This window comes from Cricetulus griseus, chromosome X (genome assembly GCF_003668045.3).
Source record: "Cricetulus griseus strain 17A/GY chromosome X, alternate assembly CriGri-PICRH-1.0, whole genome shotgun sequence".
In the NCBI taxonomy this organism is placed as follows: domain Eukaryota; kingdom Metazoa; phylum Chordata; class Mammalia; order Rodentia; family Cricetidae; genus Cricetulus; species Cricetulus griseus.
The window spans coordinates 122,058,940-122,077,646 of record NC_048604.1 but is presented as its reverse complement, the minus strand read 5'-3'; the positions used below and the strand labels follow the sequence as shown (position 1 = coordinate 122,077,646).

Sequence of the window (18,707 nt, the reverse complement as noted above, 5' to 3'; positions counted from 1 at the left end):
ACTGTCCAGGAGACCAACGTGGATAGAGAAGATGAGGAAAGGGCAAAATGTACATTACGAATATGAGGTAAAATAAGTAACAAAATGTGGGGTCACATAAGGTTTTGCATGAAGTCATAAGGACTCCTTATATTTAGAAAGATAAGGAAGAAGCATTTGGAGATTTGACCAGAGAACTGACTTGATTGGACTGGCCTATTGGAAGACTCTGTCTGTGCAGCATTAAGAGTGGACTATATAATGATGGTAGTAGATTTATGACAACCTATGAGATTGCTTCAGTGGTCCAAGAGAAAAGTTATCACATCTGGATGAGTACTGTTGGAGGGATGAAATGAAATGGCAGATTCTGGAAGTAAGGTGTGAAAGAAGTCAAGAGCTACTGATGTCTCAAGATTTAGACCTGAGTAATTGGAATGGTGCCTTAGGTAAAATAGGTCTGGGGGCAAGAACACAAGTTCAGTTTGAGAACAAGTTGAGATGGCAATAAGATATCAAGTGAAGATGGGTATGGCATGTATTGAGGATATTCAGGAGACAGGTCTAAGCTGGAGATGTAACTTTGGAAGTCATCAGCATGTAGTTAGCATTTCAGTTCATGATGCCAAATTGTGCTAAAGCTTTCGGACTGTTAGATTATCAAGGATGAATAGATGTCAAGAAGTACATGAATAAACCTTGGGGCATCCCAAATTAAGAGTTTGGAGAAGCCGGGCATTGGTGGTGCACACCTTTAATCCCAGCACTCTGGAGGCAGAGGCAGGCGAATCTCTGTGAGTTCCAGGCCAGCCTGGTCTCCAGAGCGAGTGCCAGGATAGGCTCCAAAGCTACACAGAGAAACCCTGTCTTGAAAAACCAATAAAGCTAAGAAAATGCACAATGCTTCAGTCAAGTGAATCAAGAGTATCAGAAAGAAGTTGCTGATTAGTAAAATAAGATGCTGAAAGAGGACTAAGGATTATATTTGGCATTGTGTAGATGATTGTTAATTTTTATAAGAACAATTTAGGTAACCAAGACCTTTACCAATAGAAATGGATTTAAATGAAATGAGGAAGGACATGCCTTACTGGCATACTTCAGGCCTTGGTTTCCACCTCCAGCAAAGGGAAGACAGCAAGAAAGGACAGTGTGGAGAATTCAATGCAGTGACATACATTGGGCTGTATGTCAAAAACATTAAGACATGCATCCTAGATCTAGGAATTTATAATTTGTTTGGGGACAATGGAAATAAACACATTTTAAGACAACCAGATGAGAATACAGGACTGTATAGTACTAAATTGCCCAATGTGACATCATAGTTAATGCAAGAGATATGAGTAGTTGATCATCTGGGAAGGTGAGACTGTGATCAGAAGTGTTCAGGCATTTGATAATTGGTTTATATGAAGGAAGTATTTGAACATTTTTAGAACTTACAATTTTCTCTAGGGACCATCTTGTCAAACTCTCATAATAGCATATTAATCATGCAGCTTTCTGCAAATGTAAGCTCACTTGTGTGCCCATATCTCTGGTGGTGAGATTATGGATTCTGCATATATAACAAGTTTTCCGGGTGACTTTTATGTACAGCAAACTTCATGAATGGCTCAATTTTACTGAGTAGGTTTATATTACCAATTGATGAGATATCCAGAATACTAGAATTAAGGGGGGGAATGAATGGCATATTCAAATATTTCCAGTAAATATATGCACTTATAAACTTAATTTTTAAGAAGTTAAGTGTTTATTTAAAATAGTATGTATTTGGATTTGGATTAGACCTCATTCAATTGTTTGTTGATGTTTTAGGCATCTGTGACACTGTGCGTCTTTTTAAAGGGGGGACTGTTGAACATTTCTTACCTGTGAGTTCAGTTAGGTACCAGAGAAGGTAATTGATAGAGTATAGCTGGCCCAAATAGTCTATAAGATCCATCTGAAGTCTTGGAACTAGACACTTAGGAAAATCAAAATTGTGACCCCACTGGTGGTTTTGCCCAGGTTATCCTGGGATGAGCTTTACAAACTGTTTTGCTGTGTCTCACACAAGGCCTCAAGTTGGCAATCTTGCCACTCTGCTTTCCTAGCCCACCTTCCAATATAATTCAAAAAAGGGTGGAAAAGAGCACTTTATGCCTCTTCAAATTAGAAATGCTTTGTTGTGATTTATATCACTGTAAACACAAAGAATGGATTTCAGGATAGGAGAATCTGCAAGTGATAGGGAAGTGAATACAGGCATGGTTGATTTTAGTGGATACTTGCAAGGGTAATGGTTTTGATGATCAGAGACCTTGGGTCTGGCTTTCACTGACTAATAACTACAGCTGTGCTTTTACTGAGAGACCATAAGTTACTTAGTTCACTGCTCATGCAACCAACTTTGGGGACTGTTTCTTTTATTTTTGAGATAGGGTCTCACTGTGTAGCCCAGGCTGCCTTCAGACTCATGAACTCAGCCTTCTCAGTTCTGGGCCTACAGGGTGTGTTACCATTGCTTACCTGAGAAAAAAATTAAATTTTATTTGATTCCATATTTAGCCACCCATTCATTCATGTAGTGTATCATCTCATTTTTATGAGTGTAACTTTCTGCAAACATTTAGTGTAATACATTATAATGTAAAAAGTGTTATAGCATATAATGGTTAATAAGACAGCATTTCCCATGAAAACAGACATATAATGGCTATATATAATAAATTATAAGTGTGTTAAAATGCAGAAATGATCATGATGTTTATGTTAATGTTTTCCTTGAAAGGAGTTGAAAATGATCCTAGAGAGATGGAGTGATAGAGAAGGGGATAAGTGAGCTGCAAGGCAGAAAAGTCCTGGACTTGAGACAGGTGTCCCAGGAGTCCAGTAGAGTGGGTCATCTGGGTTGGCTCAGGCCATTGTGCTAAGTGTTTATGCCTCTACCTGACATAACTACTGGGATTGTTGACCGGCTTCATGATCAGAGAACAGTTGATTATTTCATCTGCTTTGAGCAAGTGTTTATGAATTTTTGATTGTGTACATGTACGTGAGGGATTATGTCTGTGTACTCACACATGGAGGCCAGAGATCAACTTGGTATTTTCCAGGAGCCACCTAGCTTGTTTTTTAAAATACAGTCTCTCCTTGGCCTAAGGATTAGGTTCAGATTACTGGCCAGTGTGCTCTAAAGAACTGCCTGTCTCTCCCTCCCAATGCTGTGTGATCTCATGCATGTGCCTCCAGGCCTGATTTTCACTATATTTCCCAGACAAATAAAGAACAGGAAAGATTTTAATCTACTGAGAAAACTCCTTCAGTGTTTAGATTTAGAACCTTAGTAATAAGATGCTTTGTCTGTTTAGAAAAGCATAAATTTCTATATTAAAGCCATGCCACACCTTTTGTAATATATATGATGTGTAGAGGATTGCTTGTATAATGATCTAACTCTCATGTCTCTTCTATTCAGCTATGGAAACATAAGTAACATACTGCGGTATTTTGCAAAACTAATCACAGACAAATGTGCTGATGTGGACAGGATGTTTGTTATTGCGTTTTATCTCAGTGATGACACACTTTCAGTGTTTGAACCCATAGAGAGGAATTCAGGTAAGAGACTTATCTTGCTCAACATTTTCCTCCAAACACTTAGCTGCCTTTTCCTTTTGAAATTAGGGAATATAATCTGATTTGATAGCCTAGAAGACCTAAGATGATAATTTTCTAACCAATAAATTTCTTCTTATAACAGTACCTTAAACATGAACCCAAATATATAAAACAAAGAACAACTGTGGTCAGTTCCCTAGGGAAATCGCCTTTGCCACTATGGCTTCTTTTTCTGAGGCACTCCTATGGAAGGAACCGGGGCTTCAAAGTCGTGGTTTGCCTACCACCAGTCACACTCACAGCCAGAGAACCAAGAGAGTGTTCCATTGTCCTCATTACAAAATCTTTGCCTGATTAAGAAAAGAATACAAAATATACTAATTTAATCTTCAGAATCCATCTTTCTGTGGTACTTCTGTTTGTTCTGGCTATTGCCAAAGGTCCTGCTCCCAGGCCTGTGGAATGTTCTCCAGTCTGTTGATCTCATGCATATTGCTGAGGACAGCCATTGACTTACAAATTTGGAAATGTAGGGCTCTGTTTTTTTTTTTTTGTTTCAACATATTTACAACTTTTATCTGTGCTGAAGACATGTTTGAGAAGAATAACCAGCTCAACTGGCTGATTGGAAAAAAATAAACAAAAACTTTGGTTTGTACTATTTGCCAATTTACATGTTGTGAATATCATGATCCAGGTCAGTTTCAAGAAAACCAACAAGTTTTTTAAAGTGCCATGCAAAAATCTGAAAATGTAATAGTCAGGTCATATACCAGAGCTTCTTTAGCCACTTAGCATGCTGATGAATAATGAATAATTTGTACAACTAAGTAAAGCCCCAGTGTGATTTGAATAATAGAAAAATCTTAAAATATGATACTAAATAAGGACAAGCATATGCTACGCTCTGAATGGTCACAAATATCAATTCTGTACACTTAGAAAATTTGCAGCATTTGTAGAATAGAAGGCTTACAAATCACTGAGTACTGATTATCATCCTTCAGTTTCATGGCAGGTTAGGTCCTCTAAAAAGAGGCAAATTCAGAGACAGGGTTAGTGTGGAAGAGATTTGTTTAATCAACAACAACAACAACAAACAAACAAAACAAAAGCAAAAGCATGGAAGAAACCAGAGGAAGCCCAGAGAACCATCAGACTCAGTGGGTTCTGTTTCTCCCGCTTCCTCCCACCTTCACAGCTCCCTCAGTCTCTTCTCTCTTTGTCCATTTCTCCATAGCCTCACCCTATAGCTTAGGCAGGGACTAAAACTCATTTTCTCCTGCTTCAGCTTCCCAGATGTTAGGATTATACATGTCTAATACCACATTGGCTATAGTAATTTCTAACTCCTATGAAGGACAGGGGAAAGGGAGAAAGTGGTAGACCTTTCTTAGACCTTAATGGAATTTTAAGGAATTTCTGATTGACATACATATCCAAAGCTACCAATTTTCTATGCAGAAATGGACCAGTCTCAGTGTAACCACCTTGAACTTTTCATTTGGTAGCAGCATCCTGTAGCAGCTGGGGCTTTCCTATGGTAATGTTCCCAATAGTAGAATGTGATCTGAGAGTAAATTTTCACGACTTTCCCACATACACATCCTAAAATTCCAGTTTTACCAGTGGCAACTCTAGAAGTTTGTAGAGTTTAAAGAAGACTTCAAGAGTGTGCAATAGGCAACTGGCAAAGCCAGTATGGAATACGACTCAATTTGGCTTCAAAGCCTGTGTCTTTCGGCCTCTTCTGTCTGGTCTCATCTGGTCTATGTTATAATCGTAAGTCTGTAGATTTCAGTTCCATGTCAGAAGATGTGGAATGTCCTATTCAACTCTTCTTTCTATTTCCCAAGAAGTCAAAAAAGAAAATAAACAAGCAGGTAGTTATGTCCAGAAAAGAACAGACAAAACGAGAATTCTGAGAATTCTGGGAAGTAAGCAGTATGAAAGCGTCACTAAAAGAAGCAAAGATGTTTTGCTTCAGTGTGAGGGGGAAACTCAAAGGGACCTCGTGCTTTCTAACACTTAAACATCCAAACCTTGTCTTAGAAGTCAGGTATCTTGCCCTTAATTTAAATGCCAGGTTAGGTGTGAGGCAGATCTGTGGAAATAAAGTAAAGCACGTGTTTCCTTCATCCCTTAGGGGAAAAAAAAAACTTCCTGGTATCCCATAGTCCCACTTTGCTGTGGGGCATACACAGAATGTCCTTACTAAATGTTTTCTTGAATTAGGGAGAAAGAGAGAAAAGAAAAATTTGGAATACCATATTACTTTTTTCTTTAACCCAGGAAGTCCTTGTGACATAAAAGCCTACTAAGTAATGGGTGCATTTTCATACATGCATGTAATATATTTTGATACTATCCATTTTTCTCTGTTATCTTCTCTTATAACCCCTCTCTTTAATTTCATATCCTTTCCTCCTGGATTAAACTTTGAGTGTAGTTAATTTGGCTTCACATGATGATGTCTAGTTCCTGCAAATGACACAATTTCGTTCTTTATGGCTAACTAAAACTCCAGTGTGTATGTGAGATGTATTTTATTCATCCATTCATGAACTGATGACTACCTGTGGCTGATCCATAACTTGGCCACCGTGATATACATGAGTGTACAGCTATCTTATCTTTGTAGTAATCTGCTTTGAGCCTTGAAGCTCTATACTCAGACTTCTTATACAGATGGTTGATGTGCAAGTTCTATTTTTAATTTCTTGAGGAATTGTATTATGATTTCTTCAGTTGTTACATTAATTTACATTCTCTCCAATGGTGTTTAAAAGTTACCCGAGAAAAAATGCTGTTTCTTTGCCCACTGCCCTATTCTTCCCTCCCACAATGTGCAACATGGCTTTACAGATAATTTGTACAGTCTGTGTTGGAAGAGAAAATAACTAAAGGCAAGTTGTGGTTCTTACAAGAACAAAGCAACTCATGGGCTTTTCCCCCCATGTTTCTTTAGGGAATGCTGGTGGGATGTTCTTGAAAAGAAGTCGTGTGAGAAAGCCTGGACAAGAAATCTTTAAAAGTGAATTTTCAGAATACGTCAAGGCTGAGGAGCTCTATGTTGGAGCCACAGTGAATGTGAATGGCTACCTGTTTCTTCTGCTTAATGCTGATGAGTACACCTTAAGGTACATGGAGAACAACACAGACAAGGTGAATACACTATGTATAGAAGGCACGCCACCTTCTGTAGTCTGCATTTTCCTTCCTTTAGGGCATTTTCTTCTGCATCTTGCCAATGGTTTACATTGCACATTCACACCTGTGGGCATGAATAATGTATCTGTGTGACTTGGCCACAGGTCCCATCACAGAGGCCCGTCTCTTGTCTCCTCTATTTACACGCTTAGCTCTCCACTGCCCAGCATCACAGATTCCAGACACCAGAAGGAGGCCAGGCAAGGCCAGGGCTGAATCAAGCTTTCTGTTTTGGTTTTTTTTGTTGGTTTTTTTTTTTTTCTGACACCAACAGTGTTTTTAGAAGGCAATGAAATAACTATAGGAAAGGAGGAAAATCTGATGGTACACATTGTGCCATCCCGGTTAATTGGCACATAGCAGCAAAGGAGGCTATGACTAGAACAGACAAAACCCCCAAGGGAACTGAGTAGTTGCTGAGGTTGCTGGTCCCCTCATCAGTGACACCTGAGGCTGAAATTAGAATAGAAGGAGAAATTTTCTGCAGTGAGCTCAGAGAAGTGTCTTCTTCTTGTTGTGTTTTATTTCTTGAATTAATTTTAAGGTTTTGGGACATGTTTAGCCATATGGCCTAGGCTGGCTTTGAACTCACTGTCCTCAGGCCTTTCTCTTCCCCAAGTGTTGAGATAGCAGGTATGTACCACCACACCAAGCCTCAGTTTCTTTGTTTAATTGAAAATACTGCAATGGCAAATGGTTGCTGTTACTAAAAATGCTATGCTGAAAATATTGTTCAGTAAAAATACCATAGATAAAAATCTCAGGTTTTAATTGTAGACTTACTTGTTCAGCATATAAACTGTTTGTAGTTGTACTTGGAATTCATTGCTTGGAATTTTGAAAAAGCAATCTGTCTGGAAAATTTTTATTTTAAAGTTCATTAAATAATTATTCACTCTTTATACTCACATAGTGCATACTTCATGTCCTTCATAAAGAAAATATTCAAGGTTGAGTTGCTATGTGTTAAGATAGAGCTAGGCCCACAGCAGGTATATTAGAGGAAAGGCCTCTGTGGGACAAAAGGAGAGGATCAAGATAACACAGGGGATGCCTGGTACCTTCAGAGTGCTGTGTACATCAGGTCTCATCCCTGGGAAATGAGAAGGCAAGGAAGGAGGGATGGGTTTGGAAACTGGGATCCACACTAATATGTGACAGGCTTTAGTTACGTATAATCTCTGAGCTTCAGTCTCTGTTTCTTTGAAACAAGAGTAACAATAGTGCTGGTTTGGTAAAGTTGCTGCAGATGGTAAATGTCATAATTTTTGTGAGGGACTTAGCCCTGTAGGACCCTGGCAAGCTTAGTCATTGTAGCTCTTATAAGCCAAGGTTATAGTTCTGAACAGAACGTCTCCCTTAACATAAAACATGCAGTTCTTAACTTAGAATTGCTTGGCATAAGATTTTTGGCTTCACTATCATGCAAGAGTGCTATCCTTTCTAATAGAAACTTTAAGATTCCGAGCTTTGATCCCCTTCAACCCCAGGTTAGTAAGTACTGTATAGTCCAATCTCTTTACATGGCATTGGACATCAGCGCTGAGCCGAAGACCTCAATCAGCACTGTGATCATGAAGAGAAGTGCTCTAGCATGCTCTATTGCTAAGCTTGAGATGTTCTGTAAATCAGTTGCAATTGATACATTTTCAATTTACAGCAAATTCATTAACACACAAATCACTATAAATTGAGGATTATCTGTATATATTAAACAATGCATGTGTCTTTTGCTTTGTTTTGTTTGCAGTGATAGAAATTGAACCCAGGACCTTGAACATGCTAAATGAGTACTATTCCATTCATTTACATATCCAGTCAAAACATAATATATAGTTTTAAGGTATAAAGGGTTTTCTTCCTTTAGTATGAGAAAGCAGGATAAGACATTACCTAGTATTGGCATCTCAAGTAAAAACTGTATTAGTTACAAAATGCTCTTAACAAGGACATTGTAAGAAGATAAAGATTAATACACTTATTACCAATCTCAGTAGTCTTTTCAAAGGAGCTAATAGATGCTATCATGGAAATACATGAAAGGAAATACAAAAAAGGAAGGGGGCTCAGTAGGTGCCAAACCACCTGTATCATTTGATGGTAGAATAGAGGCAGCTTTATACCAAAAATAACATCAGTGTTTTTATTCTAAAATTTCATCTTCTCACTTTTGATCTCTTGGCTGTAATTATTTACAACCTTATACTTTACTGTATTGAATAAGAAGTACTTTTTCTAAGTTAAAACAAACAAACAAACAAAAAACCTAATCACAATGTCAGAGAAAAGAAACAGTGGGCTGCCCAGACAACAAATATCTGTGGGTTACAGTGCTTTTGTAGAACTTTGACACACAGCTTTACTATGATCAGTGCTTTGCCTGGTGGCCAGTGATTCCATGGAGATCCATCCTAATGATCTAGAGAAAGTACATTAGTACATTTAGCCAACTCTAAATCTTTATTCTCTCCACCGGGATCTGCTAAAATATCAGGGCGGTGTGTAAGAGTTATAAGAAGGCTAACATTGTTTAGTAAGCTTTGCTACCTGCTATCCCTTTAGTTCAATTGTTTGAGATCTAGGACCTATACTGATGTCAGTCCTTGTCCTAAATCTTTCATTCAGAAGATAACAAGGCTAGTCATTTCTTCTGCAGATTTATTTCTAGGTAAAGACATGTATAGCTTACTTTGGGTTCACCATGTAGATAGACTTGTTTGTCTCCATTACCCTCCTAAGTACAAGGAATAAGAAACTGCAGAATGCTCAGCCCTGAATGGAACATACATACCACATTCCTTTCTCAAAGTTCAGGGATCATTGTGGAAGAAGCAGGCAGAAAGATTGTATGAGCCAGTCAGAAGCAGTGGATGACTGGGAACTAGTATCTTCCAGGCACAACAGAGCAGCTGCACAGATAGCATGCATAGGCCTGTGCAACCCTAAGGCAGACCAGATTCCAGCACAGAAGTGAAATTGGGCATGAAATCCCACCACTAGCCCTGGAGCTATTGATAATTGTTAGCTGCTAGGAGAAGAAGAACCAGTTTTCTTTAAGAGCATAGTCTTTGGTAAGTCAACCACACTCCAGTGTAAGGCTACACATCTGAATCACTAATTAGTCTTAATGGTTTAACAACAAGAAAAAGAATACAGTTGGGTGAGTAGGGAAGACAGGAGGACTTAAGAAGAATCAGGGAAGAGGTGAATTGATTAAACCACAGCCTATGAAATTCCCAAAGAACTGATAATAAGAATGATGGTGATGAGCTGGGTGGTGGCAGCACATGCCTTTAATCCTAGTATTAGGGAGGCACAGGCAGGCAGATCTCTGCGAGTTTGAGACCATCCTGATCTACAAGAGCTAGTTCGAGGGCAGCCTCCAAAGCCACAGAGAAACCTTGTATCGACCCCCCCAAATAATGATCGTGATGATTATGATAATGGCTTCTTGAAGTCTCATGCATATGTCTTGTTTTTATTCCTTCAAGTTTCCATACAGCAACTTAGAACTTGCCAAAGAAAAGCTGAGACAAGAGAAATCTAAATTAAGAGAGATCACACAGGTATTTGCATCTGCTGACTGTAATCATACAAAGATGGTACCATATAATACATTCAGGTAAGCCATATTCTGCTAGCATTAATCTGTTTTCCCAAAGAGTAGAAAGAACTATTTCATGCCTAGTACTTCTCAATCAGTTGGCTGCATGGATGTTATTAGGAATTGGCATTTCTTTGCTTGTGTTCTACTTTGTATTCAAGGTTTGGCTATGATGTCCTAATAAGTTTTATGTAATTATATATATGATGTTTAGAGGTAGGAATAGAGACAAAAGGCAGTTCCTGATAATCAGAGAAAAGGTCATATGTATACTTCAGTGTGTCTGTATGTTCATGTGCATTCTGAAAGGCAAAAGACAGGAATCAAAGACTTTGTTTCAATTCTCAAATTTCCCATCATGTTATATACAATAATAGTGAGAAGCATTATATGAAATCATGAGCAATATTTTTCTCAAAGGTAAAGTTGAATTCTGGGACTTCTCAGTAGTTGACCTAGGCAAATCTCCAAACAACAGAAACATAAGGAAATTCAAGTTCAGAGTCTAGTACAATTATGAGACCTCTTTGCTTGAAAATAAAGTGAGTGGAGAATTTAGAGGAATGTAAATTAAAACAGGGATGGAGGTCAAAGGAGACTTTCTCTTTAGCCTGAGAATGCTGGCTTCTGAAAAGAATGGTGGTTAAAAGCTATATAGTATATTGGGCTTGATGCAGTCGAGATGTAGGTTGGGAAATGAAAATAGGAGCTCAGGTAAGAATGGCAATGGGGACTTTCCAAATTTGTATTTACAGTTGCCTTTTGGCATCCCTACCTGGTAGCCTGGAGCCCATGATGAGGCCTCGTATTTTTCCAGGAGTTCATTTGTTGTTACAATGAAACTCTTTTGTGCCTTCAAAGTGTTCTTTTGAGAGGAGCTGGCAGAGGATGTACATTTATTGTTTAGAATTGCCAAATTTCTGGGACCAGTAAGAATTTACAGTTCTTTTTTATTATGTATCATCATGTACATATGTTTGTGTTGTTCTGGAATAGAAATGGAGACAGGGTAAACAGCAAAGATAATTACTCAGACCATGAACTAACAGGAAGCACTGGGGGAGGAAACAAGAAATTTCCATCAGAAGTGAGGGAGTGGTTTTGTTTTATTATTTTGTGTCCTTTTACAAAAGCATTGGTCCTCCCAACAACCTCACAAAGACTATTGGAAATATGTTAGCAAGTTCACAGGGCCTTTTGGAAAGCACTTTGGCCAGGAACAATATCCAAGGAAGAAAAATTGGTCTGTAAATGGAGGTCTCACCCTAATTGTTGATGTAATAAAGGCACATCACACTGTATGATTAGAAGATGGCCACCAGGCACTGTGTGTGGGCTTACAGAAAATAAATAAACAAACAAGAAACCAGCCTCTCTGTCCCAGAAATTCCACAGTATGAAACCCAGCCTTAGGTTACCACTGGACTGAAAAAGTCTTCACCAGTAGCTTGCTTTGATTGAAGCCAAAACAACCTTGAGTAATGGGAGTGTTTCTGTTTCCATGCCATCACATCTTTTTCTCTAGCCCTGCCTTTTGGCCCCACTAAGTGCCTTTCAGTTTTGCAGACACATCAAGCTCTTCCCTGCTTCCAAGCCTATACACACAGTTCTCTCTGCCCGGAAGGCCCTTACCACTATCCTTTCCAGGGAAAATTCCAGGGCTTTTTATTACCAGAGTATTTGTTTCTGTCTGACAACCCTAAGTAAATACCCCCTGTTATTCTTAGACCTTTGTTTATATTTCTTCACAACATATTAACACAGTTTGTAATTGTTTTACTTAGAGACTTGTTTACTTGGAGGAGTGATGATATGTGTATACTTGGATGTTTCTTTTCTTCTAATAGAAAATGTAAACTTTCTGAGGGTAAGAACCTTGATGATCTTGTACACTACAGTATCTCTGGGCTTCTGGTACTAAACTGGATATAGACATAGTCACTGAATGAAATGAGCCACTAGGATTATTCCTGGATGCTCTAGTGTGGAGGTGGCTGCATGGTCCTTATATTAGTCAATTTTCCATTGCAACAACATAATACCCGATGCTGAGTAATATATGAAGAAAAGAGATTTATTTAGCTCCCTCTTTTTGAGATTCAAGGTCATAGCCTCAGTATTAGCTCTACTTTGGTGAAGACTTTGGTGTGGCAGAGGCCATTGTGGTAGGAATGCATGTAAGACAGTAGAGAAGCTGGTCTTCTTTGTACGGAAAAAAAAAAAAACCCTTAAAAGAGCTCATGAGAAATCTGTGAAAACCATATTCATCTCTTCCTCAAGACAGTGTCATTAATGACCTCACCACCTCCTATTAGTCCTCATCTCTTAAAGATTCTTGTTACCTCTCACATCACTATACCTGGAAAAGGATAAAACTTCCATCAGTCCTTGGTTTACAGTACTTGGCTATCAGTACTTGGTCTCTGTACATCTTCATTAGTCTCTTCTTTTGCTTCCCACATCCTAGCCTGGGCAATAAATAACAAAGGAACTCCATAGCCAGTCATTTTTATATCATATTTTTTATTTAAATTAGAAACAAGCTTGTTTTACATGTCAATCCCAGTTTCCTCTCCCTCATTTTCTACACTGACTTCCACTAGCCCCCTATCCCATTCCCTTTCTGTTCCCCAGGGAGGAGGGAGGCCTTCCATGGGAGATTTTCAAAGTCTGTCATATCATTTGGAGCAGGGCCTAAACCCTCCCCCATGTGTCTAGGCTGAGAGAGTATTCCTTTATGTGGAATGAGCTCCCAAAGTCCATTATTTTGCTAGGGGTAAATACTAATCTACCATCAGAGGCCCCATAGATTGCATAGGCCTTCTCATTGACACCCACATTTAGGGGTTCTGGATCAGTCCTATGCTGGTTTCCCAGCTATCAGTCTGGGGTCCATGATCTCCCCTTGTTCAGGTCAGCTGTTTCTGTGGGTTTCACCAGCCTGGTCTTGACCCCTTTGCTCATCACTCCTCCTTCTCTGAAACTGGATTCAAGAGTTCAGTTCAGTGCTTAGGTGTGGTGTCTGCTTCTGCTTCCATCAGCTACTGGATGAAGGCTCTAGAATGGCATATAAGGTAGTCATCAATCTCATTATTGGGGAAAGGCATTTAAGGTGGCCTCTCCACTATTGCTTAGATTGTTAGTTCTCTGGCAATTTCCCTAGTGCCAGATTTCTCTTTAATCCTATAATGGCTTCCTCTATTATGGTATCTCATAATCCATAGAATAGAGGAGAGCAAGAAAAAGAGATACCATAATCCTCTTCTTCCCTTCTTATTCAACCAGCTCCACCCCTCTTCCCGTGCTCTCTCAATTTGCTCAGGAGATCTTGTCCCTTTCCCCTTCTCCAGGGGACCATGTATGTCTCTCTTAGGTCCTCCTTGTTTCCTAGCTTCACTGGCAGTGTGGATTGTAGGCTGGTAATCCTTTGCTCTATGTCTAAAACCCACATATGAGTGAGTACAAACCATGTTTGTCTTTTTGTGACTGGGTTACCTCACTCAGGATGGTTTCTTTTAGTTCCATCCATTTTCCTGCAAATTTCAAGATTCCCTTTTTTTTTTCCACTGAGTAGTACTCAATTGTATAAATAATGCTGCTATGATCATAGTTGAACAGATGTCCTTGTATGAATGTGTATCTTTTGGTTATATGCCGAAGAGTGGAATTGCTGGATCTTGTGGTAGACTGATTCCCATTTTCCTGAGGAATCTCCATACTGATTTCCAAAGTGGCTGTACGATTTGGCACTCCCACCAGCTGTGGAGGAGTGTTCCTCTTTCTCCACATCCTATCCAGCATAGATTGTCATTGGTGTTTTTGATTTTAGCCATTCTGGCCGGTGTAAGATGGTATGTCAGAGTTGTTTTGATTTGCATTTCCCTGATGGCTAAGGATGTTGATCACTTTCTTAAGTGTCTACCAGCCATTTTAGACTCTTAATTTAATGTTTTGCTTCATGCTTTTACTAGCTAGCATTTTTAATGTGTGTATATATTTGTATATATTCAGGATCCTTTCTCTTTTAGTTGACCTCATGGAGAGTAGGACCCTTGCTTTCTTGCCTTCTATTTTAGCCATGCCATTTGTCATAATGTTGAGCAAATAATAATGAGTTCATAAATTGTAAGTGGCTGCCTTTTATATAGCCATGACTACATTGGTTCTGACATAAAGATGTTTCAGCTGACATCTCCATATTAATTCCTCAAACTTACTGTTCTCTTGAAGTATAGAGACTTGGAAATTTTATCTTTGGACCCTCTCCATATTGGATGTCCTTTAGACATCTGCAGATACCTTTCTTAAATTAAGCTCATTTTCTTTTTTAAAGATTTATTTATTTATTTATTTATTTATTTATTTATTTACGTGTGTGTGCATGTGTGTATGGGTTATATGTACCATGTGCATGTAGGAGTCTGTGGGAGCCAGAAGAGGGCTTCCCCTAAAACTGTACTTACAGGTAGTTGTAAGCTGGCTTGTGGGTGCTGGGAACTGAACCCAGGTCTTCTATAATAACACTAAGTACTCTTTACCACTAAGCCACTTCAGCCCCTTAAATTCATTTTTTCTTCAGGTAAATTCCACCTGAGGACTATATTATAGTAAAGGTCACCTTATGCGTTCTAAGACCAGGCAAAGAACCTACCTGCTTTCTTGTGTCTTTTCCCCATCTAATCCCTGTGTCTCCCACCTGTCTTTGAGATTGCATTTCTTCTCCTCTAGAAAGGCACCCTACTTTCTATCTGAAATTCCATTGTTGCTGTTAAGCTTTCCTCCATCGTCCTGAAGTTTGGAGAACTGAGTAAGTGATCTTCCTTTTTTTTTTTCACCACTATACTAACGAGGAGTTATCTTCCATTTAAAAGTTTCATCCTGTGAAATTTTCCTGAGTAATCCTCTTAAAATCTGATGATGTCATTCTTCCCTTTAAAGCCTGCTGAACTCCTTATTGTCTCTGGGACAAATCCTAGCCACTCAGTGTATCATGTGAGTTTGGTCACAGACTGTTCCTTGCTTACCACTTTATTTCCAAATTGTTAGCATAAACTTCTCCAGAAGCCACCACTTACTGAGTACTTACTGTGAACTAATAGGTGTGCTGAAATGTTTTCAATTTACTTTGGACTGGGAGGTCCCTGTTGTTCCTTATTGCCTTTCCTCCCTCCACAATCCTGCCAAGTACAATAGAGGTTTGCTGAATTATTTAATGAATGATTCCATTTCTCTATCAATGTTAAGTGTAAAGCTTGCTGAAGATAGATAAATAAGTGACATCATGGAAGGGCCATCTGTCTCCAGCTTTTTGAAGACAGGGAAAGCTAGGCCTAGCCCTCACCAGAAAAGCAACCTCATTACACCTCTGCTTATACCCATACTTTGGTCTCTAAGGCTCTTTCTGTACTTTGACATTCTGAAACTCTTACATTGTAGGCTTATAATGAACTTTTCAAATGTTCTCTTCTCTGGTTCATGCATGGAAGTAGTAGAACAGAATAGAGCCTTCTAGGCTTCACAAATGTGGCCCCAGTACTCTGGCATATAGGCCTACCTGCTATGTACTTGGGACCTTAGGGCCCAGACCTGTTGTATTGTCCAAGTTTCTTTTCTTCTTCCCAAGAAAACCTTGGGTTAAAGAGTTAATAAACTACACCCTGCACTATGGTTGATTATAGACTCAGTTGGAGGCCTCCCTGAAAATTTGTCTTATGTATGTGATGGCATGTGGGGACAGGTCAAAAAGTCATAGGTAATAAACCTCTTAAAATTTTTCTTTTAGATTTAGTTTATTTTATATGTACAGGTATTTTGCCTGCATGTATGTATGTGCACTATGTGTGTATTTGATTTGGTGCCCCGGGAGTCAGAAAAAGGTATCCAACCCCCTGGAACTATACTTGCAGGTGATAGTCAACCACCATGTGGGTTCTGGAAACTGAACTTGGGTCCTTTGCAAAAATACTCGTGCTCTTAACTGCTGAGTCATCTCTCCAGCTCCATTGTGTTCTCTCTCTTCTCTCTCTCTCTCTCTCTCTCTCTCTCTCTCTCTCTCTCTCTCTCTCAATTCTGCCTCTACACTTGACCCGTTTCTCTGTGATCCTTTTTTTTTTCTGAGACACTCACCTGTAAGAGCTACTGATTATCATCAGAGACAGTATAGAGAGCTGTTCTCAGAGGAGTGACAGATACCAGCAGGAAGCAGAGCCAGGTCTAGGCTTAGCAGGCAAAGGATTTCATGTATTTGGGAACACAGGCAGGGTGAACCCTTCCAGAGTGGCCATAACACTCCCAAGCACAGGTGGCAGCATCTGTAAGAGCTCTGAACCAGTGAAGGTACAGCTCATCTCTCCTGGCTACTTCTCTGAGTCTTGTGCTAGCTAGCCATTGGAGATGACACCGGATCCTTTGTAGCTGTATAGATTTTTTGATTCTGTGCATGCTACTGTTTTCTCACTAAAAGCTCTCAAAGTGTAGGGTCCATGCCAGTTCCTCCTGTGTCTTCCCAGGTCCCTTTAGAAACTGGCATATGAGGCCTCAATCAATGCAGTAAATGATTACATAGCTCTCCCTCCCTTGGATTTCTGCTATTGATTGAAAGGCCAGTAGCTCTTTTGTGAACATTGTATAATAAAATTCTTCTAAGATTTAGAGCCTTGAGTAAATGTTCTCACTTATAAAACTACAATTTATCTTGCAGGAGGTAGTGTGCCATAAATAGACAAGACCGCTGATTTTGGACTTGGCAGACCCAGATCCAAATCTAAGCTCTTTAATTTACAAGGCTGGTGGCCTTGGGTACATTACTGAATATTTTTCATCTATAAAATAGGTATAGCAATACCCACTGCATAGATCTCTTGTGATTAGTGATAGATTTGTTGCCATTTGTAAAGTTCTTATTGTAGCATAGCACACCGACTATTGCATGATGGGTATTCAACACAATGAAAACCTTCATTCTCATAATCGCAACTTGTTGTTCTGATAATGGCAGTAATCTATAAACTATATAATGTTTTTGGAATTTCAGTAAACTCATTTTATTCTTGATGGCCTCATTTGAAACATTCTTAAGTGAGGTTGAAATGGAAATCTTAAAAAATCCTGAGTCCATGAAGGTAGAAAACAATGAACATCATCATTTGTGAATGTAGGATGGGAACATTATTTTCAAAACAATCTTATTTTACATACCAATCCCAGTTCCCTCTCCCTCCTGTCCTCCCCCTCCCTCCCTTCTCCTCACCTTCCATCCACTCCTCAGAGAGGGTGAGACCTCCCATGGGTGATATTCAAAGTCTGTCACTTGAGGCAGGACTAAGGCCCTCCCCCTAGTATCTAGGCTGAGCCAAAAACCCAGTTCATACACTAGGAATAAATACTGGTTTCCCTGCTAGTGGCCCTACAAACTGCCTAAGCCACACAACTGTCACCCACATTCAGAGGGCCTAGTTCTGTCTTACGAAGGTTTGTATGAGAGCATTATTATAGTCTACTCTTGTAATGTGTTTTACGTCAAGGAAATGGATTGTAAATGCAGTGCTTTGAACATGACAATGACTTCATCCTGAGTTTCTAAAAGTTATCTCTCCTTTTATTTGCTTTCACTCTGTTTTTATTTGGACTAGCTTGATTACATTAGTTTTTATTTGTTTCACTGCTTTGGGTGTGTGTGTGTGTGTGTGTGTGTGTGTGTGTGTGTGTGTGTGTGTGTGTGTGTGTGGTGTGTTTATATGGTGTGTGTGGTACTTGAGTACATGTCCATGTGTGCATGCCATTTTGTGTGCAAAAACCAGAAGAGGACATTGGATGGCCTCCTCTAGCACCTCCCCTCCTTATTTATTTATTTATTTATTTATTTATTTTAAATTAATTTGTTTTTTGAGAGAATCTTTTACTAAACATGGAGCTAGGCTGGAAGACAGCAAGTTGTAAAAATCCTCTGGTCTCTACCTTCCACAGAACTAGAGTTATGGGCATGGAGCAGCTACATCTTGCTTTTTTCATAGGCACTAGAAATTTGAATTCAGGTCCTCATGCATGCATAGCAAGCACTCATATCTTTCTGTGGAGCCCAGGGTAGCCTTGGCTTCATGATCTTTCTGCCCCCCCCATGGCCAATATAACAGACATGTGCCACTATCACCAGCTACTTACTCTTGATTTTTTATTGTGAATTGATATCTTTTAAGGAAGCCACTACTCTGTGCATGTAAACATGAGCTATTTTTAATTAGGTAGTTTGTCCTTAATTTATAGCATATATTTGAGATGAAGACCTCATGTGTATTTTTGAAAATAA

General features: G+C 39.2%; 1 protein-coding gene across 1 annotated transcript in view; it reads left to right on the top strand.

Annotated features, from left to right (window-relative positions):
• The window catches only part of Efhc2 (EF-hand domain containing 2), a 140,033-nt gene that overhangs the window by 68,516 nt on the left and 52,810 nt on the right, over positions 1-18,707 (top strand). Inside the window, exons 9-11 of the mRNA XM_035449769.1 lie at positions 3,446-3,588; positions 6,557-6,753; positions 10,290-10,420. Coding sequence (XP_035305660.1) covers positions 3,446-3,588; positions 6,557-6,753; positions 10,290-10,420 — 471 coding nt within the window. The remainder of the gene's footprint in view (positions 1-3,445; positions 3,589-6,556; positions 6,754-10,289; positions 10,421-18,707) is intronic.